Raw genomic sequence first — 24,658 nt, forward strand, 5'->3', positions numbered from 1 at the left:
TAGCCACTTCTGTGACAACGAGGAGCAGGGCTCCAGCACATTTAGCAAACTGGCCAATACTTCTGAGTCCCCAAATACAGTGTTACGGTGCAGGCCATTCCTTCACGCAAAGGCTTCTAAATACCGTGAGAAAACAAATTTTGGTTTCCAAAGAAACTTTGATTTTTGAAAGGAAAGCCAGACGTCCTATTTTTCAGGGTAGAAGACTTTCTAAACTGTTGGAGAGTTAATGAGCTTTTCAAAAGAGGGCGACAACAGGTAATAATGTCTTCTGACATCACAGCCCTGCAAGCAGCAGAGTGTGACAGGAGTAGTTTACTGCCTACTGGGTTTACTGCGCCTGTCTTATTTCTTCTCTTCTTTGTCACTCCTTCCTAAACTTGTTCTGGCATGGGAATTAAGTGTATTTTATTTTTACCTTTTCTTAAATAAAGCTTTCTATCCCCCTGCTTATAATTTTAAAAGGAGGTGAGTTGAATATATTTCTATTTATCTCTTTGAAGAAAGATACCTGAAACTAAATTAAGTGACATATTAATTACCCATGTATGACTCAGTCCAGATTTCTTTTCTTTGTGCTAGTAACCCATGACAGACAACAAAGGAATCTCCACCCATGAACTAAGGCAGTCTGCTCAACTGAATTGTCTCTGGAAAAAAAAAAGGATAAAAGTTTGGACAATTAGTTGCCCAGGATGGGAAAACAATTTGATTGAAGGGAATGTTCTTTGATTCGAATTCCACTTTATTCTAATCATACATGCCAAACATACCATTTGACATATAAATAGTGAACCCTACAGCTCTCACTTGGGACAAACCCAATGCTTGCTCACAGCAGTCTACTCAGGAAAAAGAGTCTATCCAATGTGTTAAATGTGGAACTAAAGGACAGGGCCCCCTTTGCGTGCACGAGCCATTTTGAAATATTACAGCTAGGCGCACGTGATCTTCCCTGGGGGGCTCCCACCATCCTCAAGAGAAGCGTCCCCTTCTTGGGTTGTGGCGAGGGGATTCCCTTTGCTTTCTTGCAATGATTTGCTTGGGCAGGCATCAAAGCAGCACTAATTGGAAACCACTGCAAGTAAAAAGCAGCCTTTCATCCCCAGCTGCAGATCCTGAACTTTTCTCCTTTATCATTAAGGATCTTACTTTTCTTAATATAAAATAATACGAGCTCATTATTTTTTAAAAAAATTAAAAACACAGAAAAGCCCATAAACTGTTTATCCTTAGAATGATGCAGAATCATACTTATTTCTGCTGCAGAGAACCTTTCATGGTCTGACTCCAAGCTATAATTTTCTACATTCCAGAGACTAGCCCATACTTTTTCTCATACTGTTCCCTTTGCCTGGAATACCCTCGTTTCCCTCCTCCATCTGTTGAATTTCTACTCTTCCTTCAAGACCCAGCTCAAGAGTTACCTTTTCGCAAGAGAGCTGCTAACCTTCCCATCTATGACGCTGCCACTCTTCTGTACATAGCTCTGTTTTGGCACTCACCCCTCAATGCATCAAAACTATTTGTGTGTCTGTCCCCCTAACTAGGTTAGCAGCTTCTCGTAGTCCTCAGAGCCTAATCCTTACACCAGCATAGATGGTGTTCACAAAAGCTGAAAGAAGTAGAGTCCCATTCAGGGCAGAATGACTTGCACCAGAGCTGAAACTCGACGATTCACTCGGGACATACTTTGTTGTGTTCAGAGGGTGGAAGGCAGCAGTCTGAGAGGGAGTGGGAGTAAGCACTGATTCTGGACCAGGGAGCTGAGATCAGCTTTTGTTCTTTTCTTTCTAGGTCATTTACTAGTGTCACCTAATCCACTGCCCCTTTAGACCAAGTCAGAGAGGAAAGGGAGGAGGGGGAGTGCGGGACAGGGAAGGCTGGAATACGTAGATGTACTTTCACAAGGGTGGAGGGACTGTGTGACTTTCTCACAGGTTAGCATCTGGGCCAGAAGCTCGGTGTGTAGATGCTGAATGGACTGTATTCAACTACAGATTTTGTGTTTGGAAAAGGGAAAGATATTGCTCATGTCATAAAATACCAAACTTTATGGGCGATATGCAAATGACAAGGTACACATTATCATAGGGGAAGTGGTGAAAGAGACATTCAATAGGGCAAAGGAGGGAAAGCCTGACATCTGAGAGGAGCTGAAAATATTAGAGTTGGAAAGGCCTGTGAAAATGTCATTTCTTTTATTCTGATTGTACTACTTATGCATCTTGTCCTACCCTCACTGTTTTAAATCTGAGGACAGATATTTTCAATATTTGTATCCAAAAGGAATGCTGAGTCCCATACTTAGGCCACCAGTTGAGTATCAAATCGCCTTTAAATTGAACTAAGCTATTTCTAAGATTAGTTGTGTGTTGCAAACTACCCAGTTGGGGGCAGACAAAACAAACGGATGACTTCTGAATGCTACCAAAGGAATCCTGCGTTTCTTTGTGTGTTTTTATTTTAATAAGGCAACGGAGCTTTTCAACTCATAATCAGGTTCAGCTTGCTCACAACCTCCACAGACTGAATGCTACAATAGGGTTCCTTTCTAATTATCATATTCTTAACCACGGAGGATGGAGCTGGAGCATGGGTGTGAGGGATGCTGGAGGTACATATATTCTTTTGGACTGTGAAATCCTGTGCAGAACATACTGAGAAATGTATAGAGGTTCTAACACTCTGCCACATCAGATTGCAGGGGGGCAGTGCATTTAGCAAGAGATCATCTTAATCCCCTATTCTCCACTCTCCCTAAGAGGGTTTACAATGCTATTTGACAGAGTTAAATGAAATCAGACACTCTCCTGTTGTTTTATTTTCTTATTCTGCCAGAGAATTCAGAAGGAAGGGCTCCATCTCAGTTTTGCGTCAGTGTGCAAAAAAGATGAGAAACACCATGGGGTGGGCTCACGTTCCCAACCCCCAAAGGAGCCCTGCCTGACTATCACTTACTTAAGTCTACGGGCTTTTGCAATCTTTCTTACTATCCTTTCTTCTGCTTGGGGGTTAGCAACAAATTCAAAAACGAATCTAAACAAAGTGTCAAATCTGGGTGCTTAGCCAAAAACTCATTTACCGATTTTTTCTTTCCCTGGAGGAATCAACATCCACAGAGCCCTCCCTGGTAAGGCGAAAGGGAATAGGTCCCATAGAGCCCACGATAGAAGCCATGGCAGCAGGACCTTAATAAACGAACGTCCTGTCTACTTATCAATGTGTCTAGGTTGACAGGGTGATCTCAAAATGCGACTGGAATACTGTGTTTATTTTGAAAAAGCTTTGCATGTGATTCTGTTACAAATTAATATACCACATCCTCAGTGAAGCCTCCACTATACCTGGGCAGAGGTTCTCTCCGTCCCTGTAGGCTGCCTCTTTGCACTTACAAAACTGTTTTGAAATGATCGCTGTTTAAGTCTATTTCCACATTAGACTGATTTGGAGGGCAGAGACTGTGTTTTGATTTCCAGTGCACAGTATACATTATGGCACATAATAGGTGTTTCCCAAATTTCTGCTGAGTTGAACAATATATAATATATATATAATATATATAATAATGCTATATATAAAAACATTTTATTAATATTATACTATAAATGTAATATAAATATAATAATATATAAAACAAACATTGTATTACTTATAATTTCTATTTTACTTTATATATTATTTATAAATAATTAATCTATAATATTATATAAATTCCTCACTTCAGTGCAATATGCAAGAGGTTTCCACTAGTTAAAGGTCAATAAGTGAGGTTAATTCCTCAGGTGGTTTGGGCAAAGAGTGAAAGCAATGGAGAGCAATGGACAAAGGACAGACAGGGGCTAAAGAGGGCCTGGAGAAATGGCCTAATTTTGTCTTCCCAGAAAGACAAATAATTTCCCAAAGGACCCCTATGGTATATGGAAATGGTTCTCAGAGTATTTTGGTGCCAGGACCCCTGTGGTGGTTTTAAATATGTCCAGGGACTTCCCTGGCAGTCCACTGGTTAAGACTCTGTGCTTCTACTGCAAGGGGCCCAGGTTCGATCCTTGTTTGGGGAACTAAGATCCCACATGCCATGTGGCACGGCCAAAAGATAAATAAATAAATAAAAATAAATAAATAAATAAAAATAAATTAAAAAGTCAACAAACTCTGATACTGCTCCTTTCAAGAGGTGGAGCTTAATTTCCCTCCCCTTGAATGTGGACTAGAACTGGTGACTTGCTTCTAGCAAATCGAATATGTCAGAAGTGACAGTATTGTCACTTCCAAGACTAGGTCGTGAAAGACATCTCAGCTTTCTCCTTGCTCTCTTCCCTGGCTCACTTATTCTGGGGAAGCCAGCAGCCATGTTGTGAGGACACTCAGAAGGTCCGCGTGGTGAGAAACTGAGGCCTCCTTCAAACAGCCAACCAGCACTAACTTGCTCCATGTGCAAATGAGCCGCCGTGGAAGTGGCCCCTCCGGCCTCAGTCAACACTCAACGGACTGCAGCTCCAGGTAACACCTTGACCAAAATTTCTTTGAGACTGAGGACCACCCAGCTAAGCCGCTCCCAAATTCCTGACAGAAACTGTGAGATAATAAATGTTTGCTGTTTTAAATAACTATGTTTTGTAGTAACTTGTTATATAGCACTAGATAACCAACACAACCCAAAGGGTCCCCCCCACCCCTGGCCGTACCATTCGGCACGTAGGATGGAACCCACGCCCCTACAGTGGAAGCGTGGATTCTTAATCACTGGGCTGCCAGGGAAGTCCCTTTTCTTTCTTTCTTTCTTTTTTTTCTTTTCCAAAGGGTTCTTAAAAATTACTAAGGACTCCAAAGAGCTTTTGTTTACATGACGTATATTTATTGATGTCTACTGTTTTAGAAATTAAAACTCAGGAAAAAAAAATTTCAATTTATTATTAATTTTAAACTAACAGTAATGAGTCTTTATAAGTTAGCATAAATTACATTTTTATGAAAAAAGTGAGAAAAGCGGTAACGCTTCTGCATTTTTGCATACTGCCTGTCTTAATAGGAGTCAGCTAAATTCTCCCATTGGCTTCTGCATTTAATGTGTTGCCATATTTTATTTTGGTTGAAGCGTATGAATAAAAGCCAGCTTCACATAGATATGTAGTTAGTAAAAGGAGGATCTTACAGACCCTCTGAAAGGGTTTTTCTGGGACTCCCTGAGTTCTCAAATCACACTTCAAAACTGCTGCTACAGGGAAACTAGAAATTTATTAGGTTGGAAGTCACCAAAAGAAAATGTTACTTCCTGAAATGCTTCTTTGGAGGACTATCTCCCAAGTGCCCTTACTGCCCTCTCTCACTCTAAACTGTGCCATATATGCCTAAGAGTTACCGTTTCAAACTCTCCTGTGGTAAATGGACATGAAAGGAATAATTTAGCCCAAATATGAGATTATTACTTATTCCATCTCTTAATTTTCCATCTCTAGGCCAATCTCTCCCAATCCTCTCAAAGTCATCGTGACGCAGAACTCATGTCTAGCTATTCTTAAGCCAGTGGCCGGGTTGGCTACCTGTGCAGTCCTTTTGGGGAAATCAATTCTCCCAGATTTGTGTTGAGCTTCCCAATCCAATTTCCACCCCTTATTTGTAACCATGAAACTAGAAGAGGGAAGGAGGGAATCTGGATAAGGGGAGGAGGAATGAAGAGTATCGTAACAAACTTTAATTTGGTCCCTTGACTGCTGTCTTAAGGAATAGAAACCAAATCCTTCATTTTATCATTCATAAAAGAGTGTGTACTACTTTATTTTAAATAGATAACTAACAAGGACCTACTGTATAGCACAGGGAACTTGACTCAATATTCACAGTGTGAAGTGTGTGTGTATACACATGAGAGTGTCTTGCCAGTTTCTCTTTGGTGAACTCACCCCTGACTCACTGTTTTTGGAAAGCCACAAACCAAGCCACGGAATTGTGAGACCAGATCATAAACAGAAAAGGTTTTGTTTAGTCAACAAAGATCTTGAATAGAGAAGTCTATTCCACCCTGTGTTGCTGTACTGGATATTTACATATGGTAAATTTACATTTAAATATGGCTTGGATATAATACAATATCTTTTTTCTTTAACATTAACAGATGATAGATTCAATTCATCAAACACTCTACTCAGAAGAACTAAATAACATGTATTTAAGAAGCTTCCCTCCAATGGCTGTTGACCTTAAAACACAATTGCTAATTGTATGCTGAAGTAGAGAAAAAGAAAAAAAAAAAAAATCTCTCACCTTCTTCGGCTGGATAAGGTTTCTTCATGTTCTACATGAGCAACTTTTAATACCTTCTTGTCAATAAACAAATCTTCAGGATAATAAGCAGATCTATACTGACGTTGTTGAGAATGGGCACATAACTTGCCAATCTGAAAAAAGAAATGCAATATAATTATATGATACTTTCACAGACATGATAGTAGAAACAAACTCTGAAACGCACTTCAATTTCTTCCCCAATTTCTTTTTAAAGAGCAGAACGAAGCTATTACTGGAGTCAAAAAAGGTGATAATGCTTTTAAGGCAAAGAACCATCTGTGGAAAAGAAGGCTGAAGACTGTGGTAGGGGGCACTTTGAGCACAGTCTATTCAGAGACTTCCTAAGATGAAAATGCTCTTTCTCTATAGTGAAGTACACATTTGAGAGGACCCTCCACACAGGACTTATGTTACTGATACCTTTCAATGGCACTTGATATTTATCCCTATGAAGTTCACAAATGGGAACTGCCAAGTTTAGGAAAGTCTGGTGAAGGAAGTGAGGGGTGTGACAGATGTGTAGAGTAGTCTGTTAATAGAAGAGCGACCTCCTGCGCACAAAGTGCTCCTGATTCTTCTGAGCATTTTGTTAGCTCTTTTTTTAATGATATAAGTTTCAGGTGTACAGCATTATAATTTAAAGCTTAGGGCTTCCCTGGTGGCACAGTGGTTGGGAGTCCGCCTGCCGATGCAGGGGACATGGGTTCGTGCCCCAGTCCGGGAAGATCCCACATGTCACGGAGCGGCTGGGCCTGTGAGCCATGGCCGCTGGGCCTGCGTGTCCGGAGCCTGTGCTCCGCAACGGGAGAGGCCACAACAGTGAGAGGCCCGCGTACCGAAAAAAAAAAATTATTAAAGCTTAGCTCTTTTATACTCATATAGTAATGATAACAATGGCATCAGCTCTCTTACTTTTCTCAATTCTAAATGATTGATTTGGTTAAACTACTTGTAGATTTGCTATTTTTTTCACTTTTGGTCAAAAGCCTGAATGAACTTCTGTATAAATAAGTATGAATATTAACACATGTCCCCCTTGTGCCAGACACTATGCTGCATTTCTTTGTGTGTTATTTTACTAAGGCAAAGGGCTTTTCAATTCATAATCAGATTCAAACAGCCCCATTTTATAGCTGAGGAAATTGAGGCTCAGAGGAGTTAAGTGACTTGCCTAAGACAAATAGGCAGTGGATTCACTGTCTGACTTTGAACCCATTTGTCTGACTTCAAAGCTAATGCAATATCACCTTCTGAGAAGATGATGCTTTATTTTCAGTTGCTTACATTCTACATTTTGGGGGGAAAAAAAAAGAATTCCCAGTTCTCAAAAACATAGCCAACATAGCCACGGTGAAAATATAGATTGTATATTTTAGGAAAAATACTAGAAATACCTTGTGAAAACAAGGGTTGTATCTTTGTCACTTCTGTACCTCCATGGAATTCACACTGGATTTTGTACACTTAGGCCCTTAGTAAAGACAAATTAATTGAAGTGAACTGAAGGAAAATCCTCGTGTCCAATCTGGCACACCATTCCACTGACAGGACATGGGCTCTGAGTTGTAATCCCAGCTTTTGGATTCCCGAAGATAGCCCTGAAATATTCTCTAAGTCATGTATCTCTTTATAAAAGCATAAATGGCACTTGGTTTGTATAGCTTTGGAAAGTTATCCATATATAAATAAATTTTTGAATTAGAAAAAAATCTAGAAACAGCAGTAGCATCACCTTTTATGAAAGACAGTAGCTATAGTATGATATTCAGACAACTACTTCTGAATAGTTTATCTTAATGGGAATGAAACAAAAGTTGCAGACACTTTAAAATATTCCATTTGGTTTTGGAATGTATGATACTGAATTTTTCAGATGTGTTTATGTAACGCTATTTGACTTGGGCTAATATTAACTTTAAATGAAGAATCTGCAATCTCTGAATTTGCCCTACTTGGTAGCAGTCTGGTAGGGTACTTTAGGTAGCGGACTGCCCGGCTGTACTGAGGAGTTAACTTCCAATCACTTCCAAAGCACATAATGTAGCTACAAATAACTGAGGGTAGCCTGTACATCATAAAATTATGTCCATAGACACATATGTGTTTCTTTGTTAAACTGCAGGTGAGCATTCATGGAACAAAACCTTGATTTTTCCTTCCATAAATATCTATTTGTGACTCTGTGAACATACATCAATGTGAGAGTCTATTTCAGCAGGATCAAAGTATTCTTCATCAGCACGTTCGGGAGCACAGGACACATTCTCTTGACTGACACCTGTTCCAAATCCAGCACCAAAATCAAAATCTTTCACACATCTTTCACAGTAACTTGCCTACTTGCAACCCACAGCTGTGAAATCTCCCTCCCCATTGAAAGACCGCCCCTTGTATCAGTGAATACTAACTGGAACCCAGCAAGACGTTAAAGTTTTGAGCCCCTCCCAATCTACTGGAAAGGGCTGCAACTGAGGCAAAAGCAGGAAGGTTAAGAACAAATGAGAATGTAGCCAGCCTGCAGGCTGACCCTTCTTCCCAAGCCACCCAATGTGGCATTATCAAGCCGACTTCCCAAGGCTCTGTGTGGGATAAGGGGCAAACAATGGTATTCTGCCAACACCCCCATCTGAAATCTGCCACGTCTTATCAGACAGCCTGTATTTTCTTCCACAAATTTACCATGAAGCAAATTCTTCTCATATACAAAGTATTTGTCAAATGTAGACACCCCCTTTGGGCCCTTCTCTCCACATCTTTTACCTCCACACTGTGTGAGCTGTAGGTGAATATTACGAGCTTATTCTGAGAAGTGGACACAAAGAGAAAACATAATTTACAAAGAGGTGGGGTATTAACATTAAAGGGTTCCTTTCATCTTTATACTTGGGAAACATCAGGCTATGCTGGGAGACCTGGGTCTTATTCTACAGCTGTACTTGCTAAAGAAGCCAGCCTCCCAAGTGGCATTTGAGAAATCAGTATCCTGCCCAGGAGTTTTAGGCTCTTAAATAAAAAATGCAATCCAATTTCCTTTCACTGACTAATGTACCTAGTCAAGGATACCTCTATCTTTAAATTTAGTTAGTTGGACTGAATTTATTGGACAGAAAGGTGTCTCTATCAATAGACCTGAAATATAAAACCTTTTTGTTTTCCGTGAACTGTGATTCCTAATGGTGCCTTTACATATGTGCCAGAACCTGTGGCAGGGAAAGCAACAGTGCTCTGAAGTGTTATAAGACCTTGAAGTGTTATAAGAACGCAGGGCCTCTGACCATATCCAGGCCAGCAATTCATTCTAGTAACCCTAGCAGCATTCTTCTCTAGGCAGGGTCCAGAAGCACTGGCTTTATACACACATGAGGAAAATACACCGCTGGGCCCAGCAAGGTAAGTAAGAGTCCGGTAGACTGGACATCAGGAAGCGCAGCCTACAACCCCACTTCTACCTCTCACTCACAGAAGGACTTCCTTTAGACCTGCTCCCACAGTTTCACTCCACTCTGGTCTCAAACAAAAGAGGAAGATATGGTATCTGAAGTGCCACATTTTATTCTGGGCTCCTTTGAAAAAGGGAGGGAGGAATTACTTTGCAAGTAGAGTATGCTACCGAAGATTCTGAAACCGGGCCAAGCATTTGGATTTGATGCAATTCACGCACGCGCCCTATAATTGACATGTCAAGCTACGCCACTGGTTACATTCGTCCTCGGACCCCCATTCATCGTTGGTTCTAGGAACTCTCAGGTGACAAAAACTCAGACTTGATCTTTCCCTGAGGATGGCTGAGCAGAGAAAGTGAGCCTACATTGTAAGCTTCTTATCAACACCAACACCTCACTCCGGGCTAATGCTTCGCAGAAAACGTCTACATCCATTCTCCATTCTCTCTGGTGAGTCCTACAACAACCCTCTGACGCATACAGTGCAGGTATTATTGACCCCATTTCAGAGATAAGGAAAGAGACTCACAGAGGTTAAGGAACCGAAACAAAGTCAAATGGCTAGGAAAGGGCAGAGCTGGGACTCGAACCCAGACCTGTCTGACTTTAAAACCTATGTTTTTCTTTTCACTTTTTCCCCCTATGCCATGGGTTTCTGTCAAGAGGATAGACTCTGGGACTCCCAGTATTGGGTGTGGCCCAGTTCTACAGTCCTGTGGACATCCCATCCATAATTGGAGAAAGATAATGATTATGAGGACTGTAAAACTGTACTTCAAAGAAGGGCTAGTTATTAAAGATAAACAGAAAACTGGCACCCAATTTTAACCTAAGTTTCAGGCAGTATTGCTTGTGGAATGATGTAAACTCTTTGACCCACCAGGCAAGAGCGATTTCATAACCATACTAAAGCACTGGATGTCAACTTCTGTGGGCTGTGGGAAAGGTGGTTCTCAATAGGCCCAGGCTGCTGCCTGCAGGATATCCCTGGACCCAGCCTCCTGAAGTCAGATTCTTGCATTGGCTACAAAATCTTCTGTAATTTCTACAATTTACCCCAGGGCTCGTCTGATGTCTGGCCTGAGTATATTCTCTATAGTTTCCCACCAAAAGGAGATTCCAGGTTGATCCTATGCCTACAAAAATAAAACGGGTTTAAGCTTTTAGCTATAAGAGCCAAAAAGATTAGAAAATGGGGGGGGGGTGCAACTACATTAAAGAGTATCTCTGACTCTCTCCTACTCTTTTTTTTTTTTTTTTTTTTCAGTACACGGGCCTCTCACTGTCGTGGCCTCTCCCGTTGCGGAGCACAGGCTCCGGACGCGCAGGCTCAGCGGCCATGGCTCACGGGCCCAGCCGATCCGCGGCATGTGGGATCCTCACAGACCGGGGCACAAACCCATGTCCCCTGCATCGGCAGGCGGACTCCCAACCACTGTGCCACCAGGGAAGCCCCGACTCTCTCCTACTCTTAACTAGCCCTAAAAGATCTACTCTGCTCTCAATTTAAAAATCAGATGTACGACTTTACATTCTCCTTCTCAAGAAGTAGATAAGAGGGAAGTGTGTGTGTATGTGAGTCTGTGTGTTCTAACTTATGTGGCCCATAATAGAAGAGGGACGGGGAAGAAGAGGAGGAAGGAGAGGAGGAAGCAGAAGTAGAAAGAGAAAAGTTCCCATCCCTAAGTCTGTGGCAGGAGAAGACCCAGGGACACACCAGTCTGCCCTCAGAAATCTGACAGCTTTTGACAGGGAAGATGGGTGTCGCACTGAATTGTACTCAGGGAGCAGTACAACTCGTTCCCTCTCAAGAGCTGTACCTGAGGCCACCAAGACTTGAGGACCTCTAGAGGACCTTTTCAGGTTTATTGAATTATTCAATAACTATTCTGCTAGAATCCAGTTGATGACTGTGGTACCAAGGAGTGCTTTTCTGAGAACTGTTGCTAAATAACTGGAATAAATTTAGTCTTTGATCGCCAATGGATTCATCAGAGCCCTGAAGAGTTAAAAATAAAACTTCCGGCTTCTACAGACAAGTGAAACTAGACTAGGCATGAAAGAACGTAGACCTTATCACCTAGACTCCATCTTATTTTTCCCGGGGACCCCAGTGGACTTTGCCGGAGACACTGTGGGTGTGCTCTAAAAGAAAAGAGAGACACAGGATTATTAAGGGTTGCACAACTGGATGATGGTAGAATGCTATGGATTTTCCTCTTTCTCACTGCCCTTGGCTCAGCAGAGGGTAACTGGAACACCATAATGACATCTACTGTCATACCATCTTCCTCTGGATGACACACAAGAGAAAGGAAGGACCTTCAAGATGGCGGAGGAGTAAGACGTGGAGATCACCTTCCTCCCCACAAATACATCAAAAATACATCTACATGTGGGACAACTCCTACAGAACACCTACTGAACGCTGGCAGAAGACCTCAGACTTCCTAAAAGGCAAGAAACTCCCCATGTACCTGGCCGTGAGGCTGACAGGGTCTTGGTGCTCCGGCCGGGTGTCAAGCCTGAGCATCTGAGGTGGGAGAGCCGACTTCAGGACACTGGTCCACCAGAGACCTCCCGGCCCCACGTAATATCAATCGCCGAGAGCTCTCGAAGAGATGTTCGTCTCAACACTAAGACCCAGCTCCACTCAACGACCAGTAAGCTCCAGTGCTGGACACCCCATGCCAAATAACTAGCAAGACAGGAGCACAACCCCACCCATTAGCAGAGAGGCTGCTTAACATCATATTAAGTTCACAGACACCCCAAAACACACCACTGGACTCAGTTCTGCCCACCAGAAAGACAAGATCCAGCCTCATCCACCAGAACACAGGCACCAGTCCCCTCCTCCAGGAAGCCTACGCAACCCACTGAACCAACCTTAGCCACTGGGGACAGACACCGAAAACAACGGGAACTATGAACCTACAGTGTGAAAAGGACACCCCAAACACAGTAAGTTTAGCAAAATGAGAAGACAGAGAAACAGGCAGCAGATGAAGGAGCAAGGTAAAAACCCACCAGACCAAACAAATGAAGAGGAAATAGGCAGTCTCCCTGAAAAAGAATGCACAGTAATGAGAGTAAAGATGATCCAAAATCCTGGAAATAGAATGGAGAAAATACAAGAAACATTTAACAAGGACCTAGAAGAACTAAAGAGCAAACAAACAATGATGAACAACACAGTAAATGAACTTAAAAATTCTCTAGAAGGAATCAATACAAGAATAACTGAGGCAGAAGAACGGATAAGTGACCTGGAAGATAAAATAGTGGAAATAACTACCACAGGGCAGAATAAAGAAAAAAGAATGAAAATTGACAACAGTCTCAGAGACCTCTGGGACAACACTAAATGCACCAACATTGGAATTATAGGGGTCCCAGAAGAAGAAGAGAAAAAGAAAGGGACTGAGAAAATATCTGAAGAGATTATAGTTGAAAACTCCCCTAATATGGGAAAGCAAATAGTTAATCAAGTCCAGGAAGCACAGAGAGTCCCATACAGGATAAACCCAAGGAGAAACACGCCAAGACACATGTTAATCAAACTATCAAAAATTAAATACAAAGAAAAAATATTAAAAGCAGCAAGGGAAAAACAACAAATAACACACAAGGGAATCCCCATAAGGTTATCAGCTAATCTTTCAGCAGAAACTCTGTAAGTCAGAAGGGAGCGGCAGGATATATTTAAAGTGATGAAAGGGATAGACCTATAACCAAGATTACTCTACCCAGGAAGGATCTCATTCACACTCAACGGAGAAATTAAAACCTTTACAGACAAACAAAAGCTAAGAGAATTCTGCATATGTGATAGCATACAGTATTTATATATACTACCAAATGTAAAATAGATAGCTAGTGGGAAGCAGCAGCATAGCACAGGGAGATCAGTTCGGTGCTTTGTGACCACCTAGAGGTGTGGGATAGGGAGGGTGGGAGGGAGTGGCAAGAGAGGGGGGGATATGGGGATATATGGTAAGTATAGCTGATTCACTTTGCTATACCGTAGAAACTAACACACCATTGTAAGGCAATTATACTCCAATAAAGATGTTAAAAAAATAAAGTTTTAAAACGAGATTTAAACATAATCTATCATGATATTCTCCTGTAAAAATACTTAATAGATAAAACAGATATATTTGTATCTTAAGTCTTATTTTTAAAAATATATATGATTTAAAAAGTTCTGGTAAAGCTTTAAGTGCATTTGAAAACTTGAAATTATGCTACTTCAGAAATATTAATTTACTTAAAAAAATAAAAAAATAAAACTTCCTCTATGTTTATGCAATTTAAATATCAATTCTGACCCTGTGGTCCACTCTGGAGGAATATTACCTGTGGCATTTGTTTTAGGGTACCTTGGGGTTGGGGGTAGCGTAGGGTGGGAATGCCATACATTTCCAGTTAGAATAAAATAATGAACTTCAGTTCATTCTGTTAAATTTTCTATTGTATCATTGTTCAGTTTCACTTAATTAAATCTTAAAAGTTTAAAAACAAAATATACATTGAAATTATGTGATATACAACATAAACTTTTAAATAGTAGCAACCTGCCATTTAACAATTCTACAGGTATAATAAAAATGCTAATATATGTTAATGCTTAGTCTGTGGTTAATGTTTTGTCTTGTTAATTTCCCCAGGGCTTTTATTACTGATTTAAATCTGCCACACTACTCAACTGATTGCACTGCTTCCACAAACTGCATGGAAGTAGCTCAAATGAATACTGATTAACAGAAATGTACAAACATTTGGCTGGGCGAACCATTCTTATTATATGCTTGTAATAATTACATACGTTTTCGTACAATGAGATGGGCATGGCAGGCAGTTTCCACTCATTTATCCTCCAGAAAAATATGCATATGAGTATTAAATTAATTTATAACCTTGTACTTCAGTAAGCACATCATTATTAATTATCTATTGATTGGTCTGGATATAGAGCACAGAGGATAATGAACAGACCTGGTAACAATGTAAGCATTTTATCCCCCCAGAGATCTGCTGTGACTCATCATTAATTGCATGACCATTAAAATAAAAGTTCACTAATAATCTGTAATGCATTCTGAACCAGGCTATTTTAAGGAATCAGGTGCCATTGTGTGAACATTCCGTTCAAGTCAGCTCTTTTCAATGAACTGGAATGTTTTTTAAAAGGAACCAATGCCCTACAGATCAATCTGCTGTTAAATTGAACTATAGCACTATACTACAGCGAAAAGAGCACACAGTTGGAGTCAGGAGACCTTGGTTCCAGTCCCAGCTCATCCTCTTACCATTTCAATAACTCTAGATTTAATCTCCTTCAAACTCAGCTTCCTCACCTGAAAACCGGAGATAATAACACCTGCCGTACCTGGCAGAAGTGTGAGGATCAAATAAAATAATGGATGAAAGTGTAATGTCTCCCGCATCCAGATAGAAATCTGACTCATTCATTCTGTAAGAGGGAACTGCTTACCTTCCGCAGCCCACTTTTTGTGTTAGAGTCCTGGCTCAGCTGGTCAGGTACATAGCTAGCTGTAAGTAATATTTGGAGGAGTTCTTTTAAACGGGGACTTTGGGAAAACAGTGCAAGTATTTGCTGAGACTGTGTTCCCACTCTGAAAGGGAGCCATATTGAGTTTGCCCACATCATTCATGCATCACAGTCTGATCTGTCTTGCTCTGGGACACCTGGAATATCCCCTTCTGTTCTTCAGGACTCTAGTTACTGATGGGTGGTACGTGATCTTTGCCAGTTACCCTGTGCCTCTAACCTGTTTGCTTGTGTCCATGGAAATGAATGCTGTGGGGATGGGAGAAAGGTTTTAAAAAATCCTTTTGTGGAAGAGACTTGCATTTTACTAATGTACAGCTGCCACAAGTGTATTCTGAGCAGGAAATAGAACCCTGCATGTGTGCCTAACGCTTTCCATGCAATACCAATCCCTTCTCGGCACCAGGAGCCCAGGACATTATTGCTTAATCACATATGACAAATACTGTGGAGGTTAAAAGAGATCTTCATGTAGTCAATAAACTCTTTACTGAATTCAAACACCACTCCTTCAAATGTACGCATCTGCTTGTGTTCCCTGTCCCAGTGAAAAGGAATCGTCACCTACTCAGTGGTGCAAACCGGAAGAAACTGAAGCGTTTCTGGTAAATTCTCCCTCTCCCTGACTTCTCTACGTCCAGCCACAAAGTCTTATTTTTCTCTCTCTTATAAATAACTTTTAAACTTTTGTACTTTTCTCCGTACTCAGGCTTAGGATATCAACTCTTAGAGCGGTGCTTCTCAAACTTTAATATGCATACAAATCACCTGGCAATCTTACCCATCTAGATTCACACACAGTAGATCTGGGCCAGGTCTGAGGTGAGTAGCAGGGCCCTAGGGCGGTGGTTCTCAAAGTGTGGCTCCAGAACAAGCAGCAATCAGTCTCACCTGGGAACTCATTTCAAATGCAAAGTTTGAGGCCCGACCTTAAATCTGCTGAATCAAAAGTGCTTGGAGTAGGGTCTGGCCACCTGTTTTAAATAAAGCCTCCGGGCGATCTGATGCACCCTCCAGTTGGAAAACCACCACTACACAGACCATCCGGACATCCTCTTAATTGGTCTCCCAAGCTCCACTTTTGACCTCTTCCAATTCATTCCTACTAACAGCAGTTCTCTGAGATCCTCTCAGGAGGGCCTAGAAGTCAAACCTATTATCATAAAAATACTGACTTTATTTGCCCTTTTCAGTCTTATTCCCTCACAAATATATAGAGTAATTTCCCAGAGGCTTCATGTTGTGTAATGACATCCTTGCTCTGGAATATGTGTTTGTGTATTCTAGAATTTTCTAAGATAGCAGCTTTAGGGCACGAGTATATATCTTTTTCAGAGGTTAATTTATTCTCAGTCCTTAGTGCTCTCTCATTGGCTACTTAGATTATGCCTACTATAATTTTTCTAACTTCATTATCATTTAATAAATTATTTTAAAATCTTGAAGGTTCGTGTCTATGTTATGCTACTCATAAGTAAATACAGCTTGTAGTCTTATTTGCAATATTTAAACATTTTTTGAAAAATCTAAGTTTTAAGATTAACTATAACTTATTATTATAGATTAAACTCTAAGAAACAAAAATACGACAAAAGCTCATTCCTTTGGCCTTATAGACACTAGTAATTCATCTGACTGATTCAACAGAACATTTCAGAATAGTATTGTGGTGTGAGCTAACTTGTAGAGTCATCTTGAAAATCATTCAGCGTTTAAAGAAAAAGGAATTAAATATTTAAAAGTAATGTTATGAGATCTTTAAAAGCCAAAATTATTTGTCGCAGTTTTTCAAAATAGAAATGGAAAAGCAACTGAAACATAGTATAGGGTAAGTCACTGTAGTACAGTTGCTGGAGACCTACACCTAGTAGCAGAGAACTGTAGAGGAAATCACACCACCTTCCAGTGAAAGAGGCTAACTCACCAGAGTAAAGACTTAGCTGACAACATAAACATGGAGTCAGTATCTCCCCAGCAGAATTGTGGTTTTGCCTTCCAAATGGACAAATCTATAGATACGAGCTGGACTTGCTGTTTTGCTTGTATCCATTCAGTATCAGTACCAACTAATCATTGAAAAAGATCTATAATATGAGAGCTTGGGGAAAAAAAACATGAGTAGTGCTGAAATATTCAGGGTTGAATAATGCTGTTGAAATTCATGATTTATCCTCAAAAATGTGAGGACATTTACACTGACGGTGCAAAAGATACGGCAGGTGAAACTGCTGGCACCTTAGCGTGAGTCAGGTTAGAGTTACCAAACTCTCATAGTAGTCATTGTATTTTTCACTGCTAAGCACTGCCAGTTCTTAAAAAAGCCAGTTTCACTTAAGAATGTACTTGAACAAACAGTAAAAATTTTAGTAAATGTTGACCCTTGACACGTCTTTTTATTATTATGTGTGAGAAAATGGGAAGTATGCCTAAAGTACTTCTGCCTCGTACTGCAGTATAATGGTCAAATAGAGGAAAAGCCCATGGCTAACTGAGTTATGAGATGAACTAGACACGTTTTTCATGAAACATTATTTTCACTTGAAAGACCGACAGGCAAGCTACTGTTAACAAACTTAAGTATTTGGCAGGCATTTTCTTGGAAAGGAGCAAAGTGAGCCGGTTACTTTAAAGAAAACAACTGACACTTTGTAACCAATGATAAAATTTGCACTATCAGGGTGTCCAGTTCCACATATAAGGAACTTGGAAGTTGCCACTCCATCCTAAAAACAAGTAAGAAGCTAAACCGACGGAAAAATCAACTCTTCCTGGATCTATAAGAGGGGAGAGATGGCAAAACCACTGCCGCCAAGACTGGAGACACAGTCAGACAAATACAGGGAGTAAGGGCTTACCGGAGCAGAAGCTGCCTTGGGAGCCAGTGCTGGCGTAGGAAAACGAACTGTAACCAACAAACTGCTGGAGGCTCAACGAAGACAACTCTGAAAGTTAAAATCTCCACAATGTTGCGAATTTTACATTCAGGAGCTTGACCAGATTCCCAGAGTAAAAGAATCCCAGAGTAGATATCTGAGAAAAATTCCCTCATGCTTCCAGCACCGGGAGGAGAAAAGGAACCATTTTGAAATACACCAGAGCACTCTGTTCTTCTCAACAAGGCCTGTCCTCAGGAGAAACTGGTTAACCAAAGCCTAACCTGCTAGAGTATTTTCAGAACCTAACTCACCTGGGGAAGGGAAATAACCAACTCCAGCCCACTCTAATCATCCTGTCCCACCTAATAGTGGAGGTGGAATTAATAAAGGCTGAGAAAGAGTTGGGAGGTTCCTGGTCCAGAGGCTGAGGCTCATTAAAAGACCGAGACCTAAATAGAGGACCGTAGAATGCCTCCTCTACCCCGACACCTTACCACCATCTCATTACAGGCCTATTTATAGCAGTTCCTTTCTACCAGTACATCAGGTCCAGCTATCAAGAAGAAAATTACAAGACATGCTAAAAGGCAAAAAGCACAAATTGAAGAGACAGCAAGCATCAAAACCAGGCATGGAAGGGATGTTGGAATTTAGACTCGGAATTTAAAACAACTATGATTTATTAATAATGGCTACAGTAAACAGCATGCAAGAACAGGTTGGCAATGTAAGCAGAGAGACAGAAATCCTAAGAAAGAACCACAAAGAAATGCTAAAGAGAAAAAACACTAACATAAATGAAGTATGCCTTTGATGGGCTTATTAGTAGACTGGACACAGCTGAGGAATCTCTAAGCTGGAGGATACGTCAATAGAATGCTCAAAAACCAAAAAGCAAAGAGAACAAAGACAAAAACCGAATATACGATCCAATAACTGTGGGACAGCTACAAAAGGTGTAACACATGCATAATGGGACTATCAGAAGAAGAAAGAAAGGAACAGAAGAAATATTTGAAATAATAATGACGGAGAATTTCTCCAAATTAACATCAGACACCAAATCACAGATCCAGAAAGCTTGGAGAACATCCAACAGGACAAATGCCCCCCCGCAAAGAAACCCTACAACCGGCATACAATTTTCAAATTATAGAAAATCAGGAATGAAGAAAAATTCCTTAAAGAAGACAGGGAGGGTGGAATACCTTATAGAGAAACAAAGATAAGAATTACATGTGACTTCTCTCCAGGAACCATGCAAGCAACGAGAGAGAGGAGTAAAATATTTAAAGTATTGAGAGCCAAAAAAAATCACCAATCTAGAATTCTGAGGGTAATCTGAAAAATTACCATTCAAAAGTGAAGGAGAGGGGCTTCCCTGGTGGCGCAGTGGTTAAGAATCCACCTGCCAATGCAGGGGACATGGGTTCGAGCCCTTGTCCGGGAAGATCCCACATGCCACAGAGCAACTAAGCCCGTGTGCCACAACTACTAAGCCTGTGCTCTAGAGCCCGTGAGCCACAACTACTGAGCCCATGTGCCACAACTACTGAAGCCCGGGCACCTACAGCCTGTGCTCCGCAACAAGAGAAGCCACTGCAATGAGAAGCCCGCGCACTGCAATGAAGAATAGCCCTCGCTCGCCACAACTAGAGAAAGCCTGCACGCAGCAACGAAGACCCAACGCAGCCAAAAATAAATAAATAAAATAAATAAATTTATTTTTAAAAAAGTGAAGGAGAAATAAAGACTTTCTCAAACAAAAATTAAGAGAATTTGTTGTCAGTAGACCTGCCTTGCAAGAAATGTTAAAGGAAGTTCTTTAGAAAGATGGAAAATAATATAGGTCAGTAACTCGGAGCTACATGAAGAAAGAAGAGCACTGAAGAAGGAATAAGTGAAGGTGAAATAAAAATGAAAACTTTTTTTCTTACTCTTAAATGATCTAACAGATAACAGTTTGTTCAAAATACTAATAGTAACAATGTGTTTGATTATGTATGCTTATGTATATATCTTATGCATATATCATTATATATGCTTATATATAAATGAAATGATGGCAATGATACAAGAAATGGGAGGAAGGAATTGGGATTATTTTGTTATTATAAGGTATTCACACTACCTGTGAAATGGTATAGTGTTATTTGAAGGTGAACTTGGATTAGTTGTAAATGTATATTGCAAACTCCACGGCAACCAATAAAAAAAGTTTAAAAGAACTATCACTGATATGCTAAGAAAGAAGAAAAAATTGAGTCACATAAAAAGCTCAATGAAAACCACAAAAAGCAGAAGAGTGGAAGACAAAACCAAGAAAAAAGTACAAGGGCAACAAATAGAAAACACAGTAACCAATATGGTAAACATTAATCCAACTCCATAAATAATGACTTTGAATGTCAATGACTTTTAATGCATCAATTAAAAGACAGAAATTGTCAGGGTAGATCAAAAAACATGACCTAACTATATGCTGTCTACAAGAAACCCACTTTAAATATAAAGACACATATAGATTAAAATTAAATGGATGGAGAAAAATATACCGAGCTAACACTAATCAAAAGATAGCAAGAGTAGCTATATTGATTTCAGACAGAGCAGATTTCAAAGTAAGGAAAGTTATCAGGGATTTTAAAAAAAGGCATTACATAATGATAAAGGGGTCAATTCTCCAAGAAGACATAACAATTCTTAACATGTATGTACATAACAACAGAGCATTAAACCACAAGAGGCAAAAACTGATAGAGCTGCCAGGGAAAATAGATGAATCCACTATCATAGTTAGAGACTTCAACAGACCTCTCTCAGAAATAAACAGATTCCAGCAGGCAGAAAATCAGTAAGGACATAGTGGAACTTAACAACACCATCAATCAACTGGATATAATTGACATCTATAGACTATGTCATCCAACAACAGCAGAATATACATTCTTCTCAAATGCACATGGGACATTCACCAAGATGGACCACCTTCTAGGCTATAAACACACCTTAACATGTTTAAAAGCAAAGAAATCATATAATGTCTGCTCTCTGACCACAATAGGATGAAACTGGAAATCAATAACAGAAAGATAACCAAAAAATTCCAAAATACTTGGAGATAAGATAACACGTTTCTAAATAACAGTTGGATCAAAGAAGACTAAAAGAAAATGAAAGTACAACTTATCAAAATTTGTGGGATGCAGTGAAAGCAGTGCTTAGAGTGAAATGTATGGCATTAAATGCATACATTAAAAAATCAGGAAGTTCTAAAATCATTAAGTTTCCACCTTAGGAAACTAGAAAAAGACAAGCAAATTAAATCCCAGGTAAGCAGAAGAAAAGAAACAATATGAATTAGAGCAAAAATCAGTAAAACTGAAAACAGGAAATCAATAGAGAAAAATCAATGAAACCAAAAGCTGGTTCTTTGTAAAAATCAATATAATTCATAATCCTCTAACCAGGCTAAGAATAAAAGACAGAGGACACAAATTACTGGTATCAGAAATGAAAAGAAATTAAAAGGAAATAAAAGAATACTATGAAAAAGTCTATGCCCACAAATCTGATAACCTATATGAAATGCACCAATTCTTTTAGAGACATGATCTGCCAAAACTTACACAAGAAGAAGTAGATGATCTGACTAGGCCTATATCTAGTAAAGAAATTGAATCAATAATGAATATCCTTCCAAAACAGAAAGCACCAGGCCCAGATGGGTTCACTGGTGAATTCTATCAAACATTTAAAGAAGAAATTATACCAATTCTCTACAATCTCTTTCATAGGATAGAAGGAGAGGGAATATATCTTAACTCACTGTATGAAGCCACTCATTACCCTAAGACCAAAACCAAAGACATTATATGAAAAGATCCCTTACATGTCATAAGGGAAATGCAAATTAAAACAAGATACCACTATACACCTATCAGAATGGCCATAGAATTCTTTTGGCTATGAGAATGCTCAAAATCTGGAACACTAACAGCACCAAATGCTGAAGAGGATGTGGAGCAACAGGAACTCTCATACATTGCTGATGGGAATGAAAATGGTACAGCCACTTGGGAAGACAGTTCGGTGATTTCTTACAAAACTAACCATACTCTTACCATATGATCCAGCAATTGCACACTCCTTGGTATTTTGCCAAAGGAGCTGAAAACTTATGTCCACATAAAAACCTACACAAGGATGTTTATAGAAGCTTTATTCATAATTGCCAAAACTTGGAAGCAATCAAGATGTCTCTTCATGTCTCTGGATAAATAAGTTGTGGTACATTCATACAATGGAATATTATTCAGCACAAAAAGAAATGAGCTATCAAGCCATGAAAGACATGGAGGAACATGCATGCATATTACTAATATTAAATGCATATTAGTAAGTGAAAGAAGGCAATATGAAAAAGTCTACTTACGACATGATTCTAATTAGATGATATCCTGGAAAAGGAAAAACTAGGGAGACAATGAAAAGATCAGTGGTTGCCATGGTGGGGGATAGGGGCCCACATGAACAGGCAGAGGATAGAGGATTTTTAGATGAGTGTAAGTACTCTGTATGATATTACATTGATGGATATATGTCATTATACTTTTCTCCAAAACCATAAAATATACAATGTTGAGTGAACCCTAAGATAAACTATGGACTTTGGGTGATTATGATGTGTCAATGTAGGTGCAGCCTTGGTTAAAATTTAAAAGAAAAAGAGAGAAAGAAAGAAAATAAGGACCATTCTGGTGAGGGTTTTTGTTTGTTTGTTTGTTTTGTTTTGTTTTGTTTTTTATTTGTTTGTTAAGGCTTTTTTATTTTAAAGATTTTTTTTTGATGTGGACCATTTTATTGAATTTCTTACAATATTGCTTCTGTTTTATGTTTTCTTTTTTGTTTTTTTGGCCATGAGACATGTGGGATCTTAGCTTCCCCAACCAGGGATCGAACCCACACCCCTTTCATTGGAAGGTGAAGTCTTAACCACTGGACCACCAGGGAAGTCCCTGGTGAGGGATGTTGATAATGGGGAGGCTATGCCTGTGTGGGGACAGGGGGTATATGGGAAATCTCTGTACCTTCCTCTCAATTTTGTTGTAAACCTAAAACTGCTCCTAAAACATAAAGTCTTTAAATTAAAAAAAAGTTTTCACTATCGAGCAAAAATTAGAATTTGGAAAAACCTATATCTTCCACTATGAGCTTGACAGCTTCATACTTACAGGCTTTTGATGAGGATGTAGTAATATTAACGTATATGATATTCTGATGTTGTATAGTGAAGTGCGTTAACCTTTGGTAGATCTGCATAACTCAGTGAACCAATATTCTTCAAATGATACAAAATCACACAATGGCTAAAGATCCACTAAAACTGCAAGAAAGATTTCTTTGTAACAGAAAATGAAAAGTTAATTGATATGATTTCAGATTCCATATTGCAGCTAACCTTTAAGACACTATCACTTGTCAAATTTTTGTGTAATATCAGAGAAATATAGCCTTAATTATCCTAAAAGTGTATTAAAACACTGTTCTTTTTCCACCTGTATATCCGTGTGAGGTCGAATTTTCATCAGTCTAACCAGATTGAGTGCAGAAACAGATATGAGAATCCAGGTGTCTACTATTAAGTCAGAAGAAATTAAAGAGATTTACAAAATGTAAAAAACAATACCACTCATCCCACTAAAGTATTTTGTTTTGGAAAACATACCTATTTTCTTAGAAAAAAAAATATGTGGGGCTTCCCTGGTGGCGCAGTGGCTGAGAGTCCGCCTGCCGATGCAGGGCCGGACGCAGGTTCGTGCCCCGGTCCAGGAAGATCCCACATGCCGCGGAGCGGCTGGGCCCATGAGCCATGGCCGCTGAGCCTGTGCGTCCGGAGCCTGTGCTCCGCAACGGGGGAGGCCGCGGCAGTGAGAGGCCCGCGTACCACACACACACAAAAAAATGTGAACATGTGATAACTTAATTATTATTTTTAAAATAAAATAGTAAATAAATATCTTTTAAATCCTGTTTGAATTTACAATACAATAAATAACAATAGGTATAATTCACATAAACAAGTCTCTTTGGAGGCTTCTGTAATTTTTAAGAGTGAAAAAGAGTCCTGACACCAAAAGTGTGCTCTACACTAACACCCAGAATAATCTGAAAATAATAATTTATGAGTAAACTATAAAGAATTTATAGTAAATAAAATATTATTTATTAAGACTAATTTATTAATTTATCACCTACTATGTATTATGAGTGATGGAGTCACAGCAAAGATAACATCATTACTCAGCTTAAAAGCCCTCAATGGCTTCCCATAGCCCTTAGGATAAAGTATATATCTTAACTCCACTTACAAGATCCTTGATCTTATTCCTGCAAAACTCCTAGCTTCATGTCGCCCTCCTCCCATCACATTCTATGCTTAGTTCCTTCATAGCATCACAAGCCTTTACACA

The 24,658-nt window shown here is 39.7% G+C and overlaps 1 protein-coding gene across 1 annotated transcript in view; it reads right to left on the reverse strand.

Moving 5' to 3' along the window:
• GPC3 (glypican 3) overlaps nt 1-24,658 on the reverse strand; it is a 442,250-nt gene that overhangs the window by 158,849 nt on the left and 258,743 nt on the right. The window contains exon 4 of the mRNA XM_030849089.3: nt 6,265-6,398. Coding sequence (XP_030704949.1) covers nt 6,265-6,398 — 134 coding nt within the window. The remainder of the gene's footprint in view (nt 1-6,264; nt 6,399-24,658) is intronic.

Source organism: Globicephala melas, chromosome X (assembly GCF_963455315.2).
Source record: "Globicephala melas chromosome X, mGloMel1.2, whole genome shotgun sequence".
Lineage (NCBI taxonomy): Eukaryota > Metazoa > Chordata > Mammalia > Artiodactyla > Delphinidae > Globicephala > Globicephala melas.